Source organism: Miniopterus natalensis, chromosome 17 (assembly GCF_054644295.1).
Source record: "Miniopterus natalensis isolate mMinNat1 chromosome 17, mMinNat1.hap1, whole genome shotgun sequence".
In the NCBI taxonomy this organism is placed as follows: domain Eukaryota; kingdom Metazoa; phylum Chordata; class Mammalia; order Chiroptera; family Miniopteridae; genus Miniopterus; species Miniopterus natalensis.
The window spans coordinates 23,007,697-23,023,084 of NC_142097.1; the positions used below are offsets into that span (position 1 = coordinate 23,007,697).

A 15,388-nucleotide genomic window follows, 5' to 3' on the forward strand; every position below is an offset into this window, starting at 1 on the left:
ACCGAGCAGGCCCCAAACCACAGTTCCCATGCTGGTTCTAGGACCGTAAGATGAGAGGCATTCATGGGACAGGGGCATAGACTCAGCAGATGCCTGGGGTCCAGGGGTTCCACAAGAAGGGGATCTCCCACTTTGATCCTGTCCCCAGACGCATCCAGCAGCCAGTTCTAGGCAACTACCCATCTGTTTTCTGTCTCTCTAGATTTTCCCATTTTAGACATTTCACATAAATGCAATCATATAATGTGGTTGTGTCCAGCTTTGTAGCATAATGTTTCTGAGGTCTATTCATGTTGGAGCAAGTATCAGTGCTTTATCCATTTTTATTGCAGAATGACACCCATTATATGGATAGACCGCCTTTTGTTATCCAACCGATGGACACTTGGGCTGTTTCCATTTGGGGGCTATTATGAATGATGCTGCTATGAACACTCGCACCAGTCTGTGTGCACGTCTTTTCATTGTTTTTGAGTCAATACCCAGAAGCCCAATTGCTGGGTGTTCTCTTAGTTCGGTTTAACATTTTGAGGAACTGCCATCTGCTTTCCAAAGCAGTTGCACCATTTTACATTCCTCTCAGCAGTGACTAGGAGTTCCAGTTATTCCACATCCTTGATGACACTTGTAATTAACTTTTTTATTGTAACCATTTTAGTGGTTGTGATGTGGCATCTCCTCGTGGTTTCAATTTGCATTTCCCTAATGACTAATTATGTTGAGCACTTTTTCATGGTCTTATTGGCCATTCAACCTGGGGATAGGGTCAACTGTATGATTTGTAAATATTGTCTCCCAGTGTTAACATTTTGATTTTTGTCCTTTGAAGCAAAATATTTTTAAATTTTGCTAAAGCCCAGCTTATCTTCATTGCTTGTTTTTTGTGTTTTTTTTTTGTATCGTATCTAAAAATCATTGCTTAACCCAAGGCCAGCATGAAGACTTGTGATTTCCTCTTATGAGTTTTAGTTTTAACTCTTAACTCTTACATTTAGGTCCATGATTCATTTTGAGTTAACTTTTTTATATAGAGTGGGGTTGTGGTCCAAATTTTTTTTTTTACATGTGGATACTCAGTTTACTAATGCCATTTGTTGGAAAGACTGTTCTTTCCCCATTGAATTATCTTGGTCCCTTTGGGGAAAATCAATTGACCATAAATGTTAGGGTTTATTTCTGGACTCTCAATTTCAATTCTATTCCACTGATTCCAAAAATCTACTTTATTTATTTATAAAATTTTATTTATTGATTTAAGAGGGAGAGAGAGAAACATTGATTTGTTGTTCTACTTATTTATGCATTCACTGGTTGATTCTTGTATGTGCCCTGATCTGGAATCGAACCTGAAACTTTGGCATATTGGGGCAACGCTGTAATTAAAATATCTATTTTAATTAGGCCTCCCTTTTTGAGTCAATAACAGAGCAGAGGCTAAAAGAGCTCATTTACCTAAATTTCCACTCTGGACTTTCGGAGGAGCCAGGTGGGGGTGCTGCCCCTAAGGCCTATTCCAGGCAGCTGGCCTGTGAGGGAGGAGAGGGTTTGAGGCTGGGGGGGACAGGAACATGAAATGAACAGGGTTTTCCTGCCCCTCCTGGAGCTGCAGTTGTCCACCTGCTGCTCGCATTCCTGCCCAGCCCCTGCCCTGGAGGCCCTAAGAGGGAGGGATGGAGAGGGAGGGCACTGGGAAAGAATGTGGATGCCTTACATGGCAGCGAGGAGGGAGAAGGCGCCCTCCCTGCCCACCCCGCCTGCCAGGACAGTCTGCAAGCTCTTCGGCCACCTGCCTACCTCAGCACCTCACATTCTCCAGCTGCCCTAAGAAACTACATGCTGAGCCTCCACTTACACCAAGGCCAAGGACATCAGGGCTCAAAATAGCCAGGCTTCTGAACCCTGAAGAACACAATTGGAAAAGAGGGAGAGGGTAGGCAGATGCCCAGACCCCCATGAACCTCTGCTTTTTGGGTGTGTAGTGTATGAAGGGGAGATGAAGCTGGGTCCCTAAGTCCCCTCCCCACCATGGGTGGTGTCTGCAAAGCAGACTTGGCTCATGGAAGGGGGAAGGCGCCTGTGAAACTTGAGATAAGGAGAGAATTTCACAAACTAACTGCCTGGTCAGGGTCACAGTAGCTGTGGCCTTTGATCAGAGAGAAGCAGAAATGCTGGAGGAGGGAGGGGGAGACTGTGCGAAGCAGGGGCTGTGGGTACAGAGACAGGCAGCCTCCCTCTGTAGAGTCAAACACACTTTATTCAGCACAGGAATGTCTGAACAGAAGGGCCTTGGGAAGGGTTCCTGACAAAGAACTCTACTTCAAGCCCCGCTGTAAACAGAACAAAGATCATCATGTAAACCATGGGGACCACTGGGGGGGGGGGGGGGGCTCTGCACAAGGTCTGGGTCAGGTCACACTGCCCAGCACATGGTGAGGCTGGGGCAACTGGGACGGATGGCCCACACCCAGGGCCAGACCAGCCTGGGAGAGCTGAGTGAGCAGCTCTAAGAAGCTCACTCAGGAAAGCCAGGTTGGGAAGAGGGCAGGGGCCTGGACAATTCAGGGGATTATCTCGGCCACTGAAAGTGACTGGATCAATTTAGCTGAAGCAGCCAGGGCTGCTGCGTCAACACATGCTTAAAAGACCCTAAGATCCACAGCTGGTGTGGGGGTGACAGGGGAGCCGGCCCCTTGGGGGTGCTCATCAGCAGCTCACAGGGCAGGGCTGTACAGCCCTCACAACCACATGTCCGGCAGCCCTGCCAGTTGCCTCCAGTCAGCAAACTGTAAATCAAAGTGACCCTCCCTGCCCAGGATCTCACTCCCCAACTTGGGCTCACTGTGGAAGTGGGAAGGGGCACTAGGGGCAGAGCAAGGCTGGACTGCTAGCGAACCAGCCTTGATGACTACTGTCTTTCACTCAAGATTCATGATTTGGGGGTGGGGAAGGGTCTCAGGGTCTGCACCAGTGGCAATTGAAGAGCATCAATTTAAACCCTCTGCCCAGAAGATGTGTTTGGTGGCAGGGCCCTCAGTGGCCTGAGAAGCAGCAAGCCAGGACCTCTGTTTTGGGTCACTTTCAGCTGTGCTATCATGCAGGGTGCAAATGGGTGAGGGAAAGAATGGTATTCTGGGAGGGAGGAAAAGAGGTATGAGTATAGAGTGGAAGTTAGGAAGGTGGTGTTGAGTATCCTGGGACCCTTGGGGGTGACAGGGAGAAGCCACGCAGGAAGGCACAGCAGGGTCCAGCTCAATTCCTGATTAACAAATGCTTTGAAGCTGGAGGTGGGAGGCAGAGGACAGAAATACCATCTTCCTGGAACCGCTCTTGCTAACCCAAGGGTAGGGTGTTAAAGAGCATCCCTCCCCCACCAGTATCTAGCATGGCAGGGAGATTCTAGAAGCTCAGAATCTGGGTGTGGATGGTAAAGACGCTCTTTGACGCTCTTTCCCTGGGCTTTGGGCTCATATGTAAATGCACACAGTCACCACCAGGCGACAGAGAGGAGCTGCCTGTGGCTGGAAGGAGACGGGGAAGGCAAGGCTGGTGCCCAGTGGTGTGAGTCCAGAGCCCAGCTTCTCAAGAAAATCACTACACTACAACACACACAGCTGAGGTGGCAGGGGACCCAAGGGAGGGCCAGATCTATCTAAATGACTCATAAGTGGCTGGGGGAGGGTGGCAAGGAGGACACAAATGCCCCCAAATCCAGGAACCACAACCAACACGAGAGAGGAGCACAGCTAATCACCACGGAGTGGGTAGGGGAGGGCAGTGGGCACAGGGCCCCTGGAGGCTCACTCGTCAAACCTCCCTTCCAGAATCTGCTCGAAGGAGAAGGGTAGGAACTTGAAACCGGTCCCGCTGTAGAATTTATTCTGGAACTCGACCCTGGGGAAAGGGAAGAGGGGAGTCATCATCCCACAGAAACCATTTGGGATTTCACAGTGGGGCCAGAAAGATGCCCAACCCTAGGCTCCCCAAAGCCTTCCTTCCCTAGATGAGCTTGGGAGAGCAGCTCTGCCTCCTGCCGCCTCTGCCAGCCCACTAAACCCAGACCTCGGCCAACTTCTCCCAGTGCACACAGCTCCGCCTCGGAAGCCCAGGCCTGCCCTCAGCAAGAGCAGTGCAGCAATGCACTGGCGTGTCCTCAGTTCCTGCTCTGACCTGCTCAGCACAGGCCCATGTGCAAAAGTTCAGCAGGCGTGAGTTTCTAACAGCAAAGAAGGAGAGGACCCCAAACTCCGTGGCCTGGTGGGCTCAGGGTAGACCTCCCAGGGAAGCCTCAGGGAAGCCCCTGGGGGGCTGTGACCTCAGCTCCAGCAACCCTGCAAGCACTGCTGTTTTCTTGCTTATTTGTCCCCTTGAAGGGAGGTTTCTGAGTGAACATTGGAGACTTTCAATTTAGGGGAGGAAATTCCCAGGAAAGGGGGGAAGTCAGGAGGGGAAGTCTCCTCAAAGCCATGGCAAAAATATGCTCCAACTACAAAAACATCTGAGAAAGAATTCTTCTCTTGGGGACTGAAAGGAAAAACAGAGCTTCAACTCCCTTCCCAGGCAGCTCAGCGTCTATCCCTGCTGCTCTCCCTGGGGCCTCTCAAACTCCAGGGGAAGAGAGCGCTCCTGTGAGCACTGGGCTGTGCTTCCCCTGAAAACTCGCCCTGGATGGCTGCCCAGCAACCAAATCAGCACCAAATAAGGGCAGAAAAATGCATGATTCAGATGATAGAAAAGCCAAGGAGAGCTGCCCTGAGGAATAGTTTCCACTGGGGCTGTGTGACCCTGGGGGCACCAGAACCCCTGTAAGAACAGGAGGGGCCGGCAGGCTGCAGGCAACAGTTTACACACTGGGCTTCCTCCCTCTCCAAACCGGAGGGGAGCAATTAGCGGAAAGTGTGGGAGTGGCCTGCCCTCCCTCCCCAGCCCCTTTGTGGGCATCAGGAGGACTGTCTGCAGGAGGCGCTGAGAGGCCCTCAGAGGCCCCTTCAGCCTTGGGGTGCTGGCTGGGGACACTGACTGCAGAGCTGTCAGCTCCACCCCTGGGGAGAACAGGTGAATAATTTTCTGTGCCATTGGAACAGGTGGCCTTCTCTCCTAGCTCCACATTCCAGGGCCTGGGCCAAGGTCCCCAAGCATCCCAGACTGGAGAATTCCCACGCGCTCCTGGGCTGAGCCCCCAGGGAAAACGGATCCAGCAGGGAGAGTTTCAAACTAAAGTCAGTCACAGGATTCCCAGCAAGAGCAATTCAAACCAGGAACTGGATGTGCCCCCACGCCCCAATACTCCTACTAAGTGCCCTGCCAGTTCCAGCTACTGGGAACTTGGGGAAGGTGGTGGTGATGGGGCTAGGTCCCTGTTTGTTGCCCACTGCTGTCAGGTCTGAATTCTTCATGTTGGGTAGGCTGTTCTGCATATGGCAAGGGATTTCTGAACAACTGAAAAGAGACTGACTCATCCCATTTTCATTTAACAATATGTAGCAAGATAGTGGGCAATTCACCTTCAGGTCCATGAGGTATCGGGAATTCTGACCTCCTGGCTGGCTAATTGTACAAACAATTCTAATTCCAAATTGGGCGAATGGAGACGTTTTTAGATGCCTGTGAGGTCACCACCCTTCTCTTGCCATCCCTCTGCGTGACTTAGGGTGGCCACCACCAGGGACATCTTGGGCATCTCTAGGTCAGCCCGACTTCACCCTCCTTCTCAGCGGTGCTCACCCAACCTGGCACAGAGCTGGAAAGTGATTTCCCTGTTGTCCTCCCCTCCCTCTTCTCCCTGCAAACCAGGGAAATGTGTGCTTCCTGAGAAAGTACAAACACAAAGTTCTCTGTGTAAGGGTGCAACGGGGCCCCAGGGGCCGCCCTGTGAGTTTTCCTTCCTTAGGGGCTCTGCTCAGGGAGCCTCTAGGCCCTGCCATGCTCCAAGCCACTATGACGCACCTCAGAATCCCACAGTAGTGAGGACAGCCCCAGGCACTAGAATGAGTTTCTCTATCACCCCTTCCAGCTCCAACACCTGGCAAAGGCCACCCAGTGACCCAGAGGATAAATGGGAGTCCCCAGAGAGACTGCTCCTGCTATGTAACAGGAAACCTGTTTCCTTGAGTAAGTGGAGGGGGAAGAGTTCCGGGGCCTCTTCCCTTTCCTGGCAGGGGTATGACTGAGGGGAGGCAGTTTTAGAAAGATGATTCTAGGCCCAGCTGCTTCTTTGGCCCTTTCTGTTCCCCTCTGAGCAGTTCAGGGCCTGGAGCACATGTCTGTCTGGTGGCCCAAGTGTCCGGACGATGATGTCAGCCTGAGGTTACATTTCAGGTTCTTACTTCTGGGGCAGCCAGCCATTCACTCAACAATCCCATGGAGTCCTGCTGTGGCACCACTGCATCCCTTACAACAAATTGGTCCCAGTCTTGTCCTTTTAGCCACCAACCAATCTGTGGGTGTGCAATGGTGCACGTCTATACAAATGTGTAGTCTGCGAGATAAGAAGGCAGACCATGGGCAACAATCTTTCTGCTAAAACCAATTTGGTGTCCACAGTTATAACTACAGATCCTATCCCTGCCTTTGCCTTTCCTGAGGAAGAGAAGACATCTAATTAGGGTGGCAGGAAAGTCCACTGACTCTACATGGTTGGGAGAAAAGAGAGGGACAGAGAACTCAGAAGGATGCAGAACTAGCACATTAATCTGCTCATTGTTATTTTCAAATGTCACCCACCTCCTTCTGACCCTACATGGATCTCAGACTAGTGGTTTATATTTGTTATCAAATCATGTTTTTCTTCTCGAGCCCACAGAAGAGACTTGGAACAGGTATAATGGGTCAGCCCTTGCGTCAGAATCAGGTTACCCCAGGTGAATACCAGGGGCAAAGTGACAGGTGTGGGACATCCAGGCTGGACACCAGGAAACACAGTGACACTGTCCCTGCCGCCAGTCTCAGCAGGGCAAGCTGCCCCACCCCTCCCCAGTGCCACAACTAGGAACTCCTCTCCCCCAGGACTGAGGCCCAGGCATCCCTGAAGCACATCCACATTTGGCCAGGAGGGGGTGCACTAGTGCCAGTTTCATTCCCTCCTTTCCCATGGTGGGGATGAGCCCCACAAGCCTCCTCTATGATGGGATTGGAAAGTTGCTGCACAGTTTTCACTGTTTTTTCTCTTCTACCCAATACTTCCACTACCAAACCCCACAAATGCAACGTGGTGGACGAGCCTATTCCTTGCAAACTACATCGGAGAGGCATTCAGATGGTACATGTACCCTCCCACCTAGTGGCCTCCCCTCTCTCTAAACAGACTAAAAGCAGTTTCTTTACAAGTCACCACAGCCAGGTGCCTTCACCACAGGGCACCCCACTTTTAAGCAGGGCAGCCGTGACCTGCACCTGAACAACAGCTTACATGTGCCAGGGCACCGTGAGAGTCACTGGTATGTACATTATTTCATGTTCAGTCGTGGTGGCCTTGGCACGGGAATATTATCCTCTCTTCACATGAAAGTGAGGTTCAGAGAGGTAAGTGTTTCCCTCAGGGTTGGCCAGCTGCTGTGGGCAGAGCTGGAGTTTAAACCACGTAGGCCTGATTCTGAAACCTGCTCTCTTGTCATGTGTCACTTCCTTGGTGAGCCTGAGGAAGAAGTATCCTCTGTGACAAAACATGGCCTCGCAAACTGGAGGCTCACTCTGCAGGTTGGGCCCAAGTCCAGGCGACCTTCCTCACATTGTGGTGCGCCTGCTCACTGTACTAACAGCTCTCGTCACCCACCTCAACGGCTCCCCATCCCGCCCAGGAAGGAGGCTACAGGCTCCCCACTTGGGAATCAAGGTGGGCTGGTAACTGTTCCCTCAAGCCCAGGGCTCAGGAGACAGAAAAGTTACCAGGAAAGGAAGGAAGCCAAGAGCGCAAGAAAAAGTGAGTCACCACAGGCTGGCTACACAGACGCTCCCTCACACCGGAGAGGCTGAGGAAGTGTGCTGGGCAGAGAGGACGCTGATAAGCTAAGAACAGGAGCGGCCAGCAGTCTGAATCATGCGGAGCTCCTGCCTCCTGGCTCCACAGTAAACAACAGCTGGGCAGGGAGGAGGGCGGCAAGGAGGAAAGCCTTGTGCACTCTCAGTTGTGTACGTGTACTGAGCAACGTGTACTGAAGTGCACTGATGCAGCAGGGCAGACTCCTCCAAAGGAGCTTCTGAGGGGAGACTAAGTCCCAGCCCTCTCCCCTTACATGCCTCACTTCTCTGTAATTCAGAACAACAAACAGTGGCAACATTGAGGAGGCTCAGCTATAACAAAGCCAGAAGGAATATCAAAGATAAGGGGGTTGGGAAGAGAAGAAGTTTGGGGTTCAGATTCTGGATTTTCTTCAGGTTTGGATTAGTGATGCAAAGAGACACTCCAAGCCCTCTTCTGACCTTGAGATCATTAACACCACAGGTCATCTCATATAGGGGTTCCTAAGGTCGGGTCAGCAAATTTGCGACCCCCTCAACTGGTAAAACTCTGTGTGCACACACCACACTGGGGGGGTACTTTGGAGAGAGGGAACAGAGCTTCCAGAGCCCCTGGGGTTTGAGACTCAGAAAACGGAAAATCACAACATAAAGGAAGAAGGGGGACTTGAAGGGGCAGGTAGCCAGATATGCACATTCGGAAAATACACTACAAGAAATCCCCACCAAACTATTCATTGTTGACCTGAAATGCAAATTTAACTGGGTGTCCTGTAATTTTATTTGCTGAATCTGGCAACCCTACTTTGAGGTCATGGAGTCACAGCCCAGCCCAGACTCCAGCTATCTCTCTCACTCCCTAGGCTGAGCTCCCTCCCCATGCGGGGCCATTAAACCACAAACTACATCAAAGAAAACAAACAAATCCTGAACCTGCCCTTCTGAAGCTGCTTTGGTACACTGAGATACATCCTAGGGAAGCAGGAATCCCCCCACCACATGGAGCTGCCAGGGTCCTCCTCAAAGACGCTGGCACAATGACAGAACAAGGGGATAAAACTGGGGAACACTGTGCTCTAGCACTTTCCTGGGCTTAGAATCTATTTCAGAGCTGCTTTCATTGCTCTGAAGACAGGAGAAAGTGCTATGCCAGAGCCAAAAACCACAAACAAACAAACAAACAAACCCTCAGCAGGTCTTTTAAGCTATCATCAAGAGCATGGAAGAATGCTAGAGAGGCAGGGAGAGGACTCTGACAACCCCCACCTGCGAATTCTCCCCGAAGGCTATGAAAATTGAGCTGTGTTATCTGTGAGCATTTCCGGAAGCTCACTCCTAAGATAGGTCCTTGGGTGTAGTGATGTGAAAGCAGACACTTCCTAGTGTCACTGGATTCTGTATGGGAGGAGCAAAGCTGCCCTCAGTGCAGCTAAGGACACATATCCCCCCCCCCCCCCCCCCCCCCCCCCCCCCCCCCCCCCCGCCTCTCCCCTCACCAGTGTAACCGCAGTGCGTGGAGGAAGGCCGAAAGGCCCTCCATGATCAGGAGGATGGTCACAGTCAGGGTGGCAAAGGCGGTGAAGATGAAGAACAGAGCCAGACTTCCTGCCAAGCTCTTCGTACGTAGGCCAATGTGGATCACCATGGTCCAAAGCACCTCAGACAGCTCTGGGGACCGGGGAGAGACATGACATGTGGTTCATTTTGGTGAGAAGCACTGTGGGCCTGGCATTTTGCTCTACCACCACTCACCTGGAGTGTTCCTTGCACTCTGGCTTCCCATGACCTTAGTGGGACCACTGTGAATCGCTAACCTGGCAAAAGTGCTGAGTCTCCCATCTGGATATCATTCTCTCTGGACTTAGGAGTCTGAATAATCCCAGAACCTTTATGTAATTTCCACTCTCTTTAAGCCCCCCACCTGAGAGAGTGCCCAGAGCAGGGGAAAGCCATAGTTTTCAATCTGAGAGAAATATACTCACGTGCATGGGCGAGGCTGAGGGCCCAGAGCCGCAGGTACGAGGCGGTGTTGGAGATGCAGCCCAGGCAGTACTCGATGGTATGGATGGCCTGGTGGACCATGGTGTCTCCAAAGTTAAACTGCGGTGGGAAGAAACCAGAGAGAAGATGTAAGGCTGGGAGGGGAATGTGTAGAAGTCTGGGCTGTGGCCACATGGCACTTTGGGCTCCATGAGCCAGGAGCCCCCAGTTTTGTACTCCAGTGATGATTTCAGCTACACCATCCCTAGAAATCCTGCCAGGCTTAGTCCCCAACTGGGACACCCCCATTCCCCTCAATTCACTACATTTGAATGAACTATGTCTTTATGAGAGTCTCAACACATTTGTTTTTCTCTCCCTGCTAGGCTGTGAGCTTAAGTGGAGTGTATGCGAAGTTGAGGGTGCTCGAAGAGAACAGCTACCTGGACTTTAATGACCTGCTCTAGCCAACTCCCACCTTCTGGTGTGTGGAGTCCCCAGTTTGGAAGCACCTGCTGTGAATAAGCCAGGAGAGCAGGAAGCCCCCACGGCCAGCTGTCAGGCCCTAACCCTCTACAGTCACTTTACTTAATTAGTTTAACAAACCCTAGCAAGCAAGATAACCAACCTCCTTTTTTTTGTGTGACTTCTGAAAAGATGACACAGACATTTGGAAAAAGTTTTACCAGTTCCTAGTTAGACAGTTAAGACCAGACAGAATATCTATTGGTTTTTGTTTCTGTTTTCCTCACACTCCCTTTCTCCCAGTTTTCCTTTCAACATCAAAAATTATTTCCAGCCTGGCCGGGCGTGGCTCAGCGGTTGAGCATCGACCTAGGATCCAGGAGATCATGGTTCGATTCCTGATCAGGGCACATGCCCCGGTTGCGGGCTTGATCCCCCATCAGGGCGTGCAGGAGGCAGCCAATCAATAATGACTCTCTCATCATTGATGTTTCTCTCTCTCTCCCCCTCTCTCTTCCTCTCTCTGAAATCAATAAAGATATATTTTTAAAAAATTATTTCCAGAATAAAGGGATAGGGCTTGAACAAGCTTTCAGGAGCTCACATTTAGGACTGTTCCAAGCACAGCTGGGGAAAAATACAGATCTTTAGAAGCACCAGGTGCATTTTGTGGCCTCTCACTCTCCCAGGTGGAGAAACCAATAGAACAGGAGGTTGTTCCATTCCGGGGGCCCCTCCCCACAGCCCAGACCAGAACCCCAGGAGCAGAGGGCAGCTGTCCAATGGGCCTCCCTTCCCCAGCCTGCTCGGCCCTTGGGTCAGAGTCTATTTTTTTACTAGTTTCTTTCAAGACCCACATGACTCCACACCCAAAATATGCCAGAATTGCCATGGGAAATCACAAGCACAGGCCGAGAGAAGGGGCTAGGCTGGTAAAGGGCTAAGAGCCTGGTCTCCTGGGTGTGGCCAGTGGGGAAAGGGGCCAGCTCCAGTGCACCAGCCTTGAGCAGCTGCCTCATTTCCCTCCCCTCTGACTATCTACACCCAGAGTCCCTCAGGGCTCTTCTTCTGGAACAGGCTTGTCAAGCCACCTAGTTAACCTGAAAACTAGGCTAATCCTAGTTACCTCAATCCCAACAATGCTGTGGAGAGTTCCTTCCCACCACTGCTGGCTGTTGCCCCAAAGCCCATGCTCAGAGGAAGGAGAGGTCCCTGGCTCTAAGGAGCACAGGTATTTACTCCCAAAAGCTCTGCAAAAGCAATGACTGCGGGGCTCCCTTAGAACCAGCCACTTTCAGCATTTTTATCCCACCTCCAGTTTCTCCCATTAAAAAAAAAAGGAATGGAAGGATGGAGGAAGCTTCTCTTCCAGGCATTACCCTAACCTTCTCCTGTCCTTCATTCCCAGCTTCCTGCTTTGTAACCTCTGGCAAGTTTTCTGTGTAACAGGGGAAGACAGTGGGGGGAGCATTAAGGGAGTCTAACTCCCCCTGAAAATGCCTTGTTTCTCCTCAGGCCTCCCAATTCTTTCCTGACTCATAGCAGACTAGCTGGTCCCCATGCCTCCAGACTATGCCCCCTCCCCAATCCAGTATGCCCTGTAACATCCCCACTAGGGTATTTCAGCAATGCACATTTGTTGTGTCACTTCCAGCTTCACCACCCTCTGATGGCTCCTTGTTGTCCAATCTATGGCTCATTTCTGCCAACCTCTAGTCTCACTTCTCACCAGCTACCCAACTCCTGACTCTGAGCTTCAGCCAAGCTGAGTATCTATTTATCCCCCAAGCATGATGGGCCTGCAAGCCCCTGCATCTTTATGATAACTATTCACAATGATGGTTCTGCATCCCCTGCTCCCTCCACAGAGACTCTTGCTTGACCAGACTAAGCTTAGCAATAATATCCTTGGGGAACCCTTTCCTGGTCTCCTCCTTCCCACTCCCACTCAAGTGTTTTGCAGGTGCCCTCTTTCTGGGCATCCTGGGCATCCTACGATCACAGCATCTGTCACCTAGACTGTCTCCTCCTCAATTTGTTTGGGAGTTCCTTGAAGGCAAGGACTATGTTTTTCTTCTTTTAGTTTCTGCAGCATTAAACAGAGTGCTTGACACATGGAGGGTGAATGAATGGATAGATGGGTTGGAGGAGTGCACCTGGTGAGATGACACAGTAGGGCGAGGTGCCTGTGACCCTTGCTGAATGGTTAGAGCCTTCAAAGGTTTCTCTGACAATCACATTACCTGGCCCTGGTTTGCAATCATACTAAGTGCTCTCCAGGGAAAGGGACCACTGCTTCCACTGGGCTGGAGCAATGACCTATATGGGGCAAATGGTTTTCATAGCCAAGCAAAATGGGCAAGTCTAGAAGAAATAGGCTGGACTTTAAAAAAAAAAAACTGTTTTGTTTGAAATCTTTAGATAACTGTGACAGTTATCCAGATTTCGTTGTAGGGAACTAGACTGTGTATGTGTCTGATAAAGATAAAAGTGTTATGACTACTTAGGAAGCTATGAGAAACTAAACCCCTGAGGGAGCTGGGGGGCCAGGGACTAGGGCAGCTGAATTACAGTCCATCTTCTTTGGATGTCCAACTCCCCTGTGACATGCTACAAATATGAACTGTTCTGACAATGACCATGGCATTTGGGTGCTCAATTGGTAAGACATTTAGAAAGAGCAGTACTGTCGGAGGCAATGTTACTGGGAGAAGGCTGGGGTCCTCACTAACATGGACCATACTCCTGCTGGCCCTTCCAGGAAGCTCAGCCAGAGGCTGTGCACAGATGAGTGGTCCAGAGGAACATGGGAGCTCCTGGATGCCAGCACAGGGGCCTCTCCCGCCTTCAGGAAGATGGAGCACTGTCTGTTCTTACACAAAACAGCAAAGCTTTTCCCATTCCCATCACACTGTCCCTTACAGAGGCCAGGAGAGCCAGGGAAGGGAAGGGTTCATGGGTCTAAGTATTTCAGAGAGAAGTTTTGGGGGAAGATGCAAACAGTACAGCATGGCCTTTTAAAAACCCAATTCCAAACTTGTATATTGCTAACCGAACTCTTGCTGAGCTGGAAGGCCTACTCCAGATGCAGCCTAAACATTTCACCAACTTTCTCCCTGTTCCCTGTCATTGTTCTGTATGAGTGTCTGATGTAATATGAACTCCTTTCACACAGATGGATTGCTTTTTACTGGGATACTTCTAAAGGCAAAGCCTCCTTTTGAAGGGTGTCTACCTCCCACGTGGGTCATACAGAGGTAGAGGTGACCCTAAGGCAAGGGTCTAGCAATTCTCACTCAAGCATCATCAAGCTGATGAGGGCAGCAGGAAGAGGCTGGCTGCATCTCAGACAGGGAGGAAGGGGGAGTTTTACTCATAAGCACTCAGAGGATCAGGGAGGAAACAGCTACTCCCAGTGGCAGAGCGACCATACATAACATCACAGGAGAGGCAGGCAGAAACCAATGGGACTTAACCCCCAAGGGGAGTCACTTCAAGAATGCCAATGCAGACATTACTTGTAGCTCCTTACAAAGCCATTCTCAGAGGTATTAGATCAGCGAAGTCAATGAAACAAAGACAAAGGTGACCGACATGAGATGCAGTTAATGGAGATGAGCTTTTCCAGAACATGGATCCACGAACTGGTTAGAAATGGCCAGTGAGATGCAGGATACGTGGGTGTAATGTGTGGCCCCCGGATGCAGCAGGGTCAGCAAAGTGATCACAAGGACGGGAAGACAAGCCCCAGATAAACATGAAGGCAAAGCAGCTTGTTTCTTACCACTTCATCCTCGGTAGGCTTGAAAACACAAAGTTACACTTAGTGGGAAGCCACAGCACACACAAGGTCACAAGTCACGAACACAAGACTATCATTGCTTCTTGGGGAGGACTGTTAATGTTAAAAGGGTCTGACATGTTAGAGGCAGGCCTCCTCAGCACACAGGAAAGCAAAATCAGCAGGATTTAGAACAGTAAGACACATATTTTTAAAAGGCATCCCAACCCTTGCAGTTTCTTCTTTAAAAAGCCAAACACATAGTGAAAGTGGTCAGTCAGACTGAAAAGTCCAGCCACCTGGGTCCTCAACTCCTATCCTATTTGGTTTAAAAAGAATATAATGAATGGATGAGATTCAAAAGTTCAGAGGCTTTGTGCTATGAGTGGTCAGGTAAAGAGAGTGGGTTTTAAAAAACTGAAATTGGAGGTGGTGGTATAGGAGAAGTCTAGCTTAGCCTTAATATTTTACTCTCCCTATAAAAAGTAGGCAAATGACATTTTAAAAAGGCTCAAATAAAATATCTGCAACAAGAGCACATCCGTGGGACAGGACTTCACAGTATCAGTGGTTACAATTCCAATTGGAACCATCCTTGGAAGGTGCAAGGGATGTGGATGCTGCCTAAGTGGGCTGAGTTTCTGGTAGTAAGAGCTGGGAAGCTGGGCCTCCTCTGTCTCGGTGCCCAGGAGAGCAGTTAGTAATTGAGATCTGCATGCAACTCAGAATTTAAGAAGTCGAACAATAGAACAAAACTGCTGTGGGCTCTGCCGGCAAGCCTGGGGTTTACAGGGCTCATTGGAAAAAGCGGTGGTGCTGTAAGAGGTCCAGAAGGCAGGCTGATCATTAGTATTAGTATGTTCATTTTTCAAGGAGAAGACTGGAGTGAGGCCACTTAGGTATACAAGACTAGGGCCGAGCCAAGGTGAAAGGAGAGGAAGCCCACACCACTGGATCTTACCTCTTCTGCATCTTCTGAATGGGTGGAGAGCTGGTCATGCTGAATAATCTCAGCATCCTCCTCTGTCGGTCCGTTGCCCACCCTGATCCCACCAAAGTTGAGAGTTCCCTACACACATGAACAGAAAGAGTAGAATTTGCCTGGGCTTTAATATGACATTTTGTGAGGTGGGGAAGGGCGATGGTTAGTACATACAAACCTCAGAAAAGCATGTATTCTAACAAAAACAAAAACCCACTGATCAAACA

At 50.3% G+C, this 15,388-nt stretch overlaps 1 protein-coding gene across 4 annotated transcripts in view; it reads right to left on the bottom strand.

Moving 5' to 3' along the window:
* ATP6V0A1 (ATPase H+ transporting V0 subunit a1) overlaps positions 1–15,388 on the bottom strand; it is a 55,534-nt gene that overhangs the window by 1,567 nt on the left and 38,579 nt on the right. For 3 of the 4 annotated variants that reach the window (XM_016202182.2, XM_016202181.2, XM_016202184.2), the window contains 4 exons: positions 15,141–15,248; positions 9,936–10,053; positions 9,450–9,621; positions 3,712–3,891 (listed from right to left, as the gene is read on the bottom strand). In XM_016202182.2, coding sequence (XP_016057668.1) covers positions 3,798–3,891; positions 9,450–9,621; positions 9,936–10,053; positions 15,141–15,248 — 492 coding nt within the window. In that variant the 3' untranslated portion in view covers positions 3,712–3,797. Of the gene's footprint in view, positions 1–3,711; positions 3,892–9,449; positions 9,622–9,935; positions 10,054–15,140; positions 15,249–15,388 lie in introns of those variants that run through there. The other variant, XM_016202183.2, reaches the window with a different exon arrangement.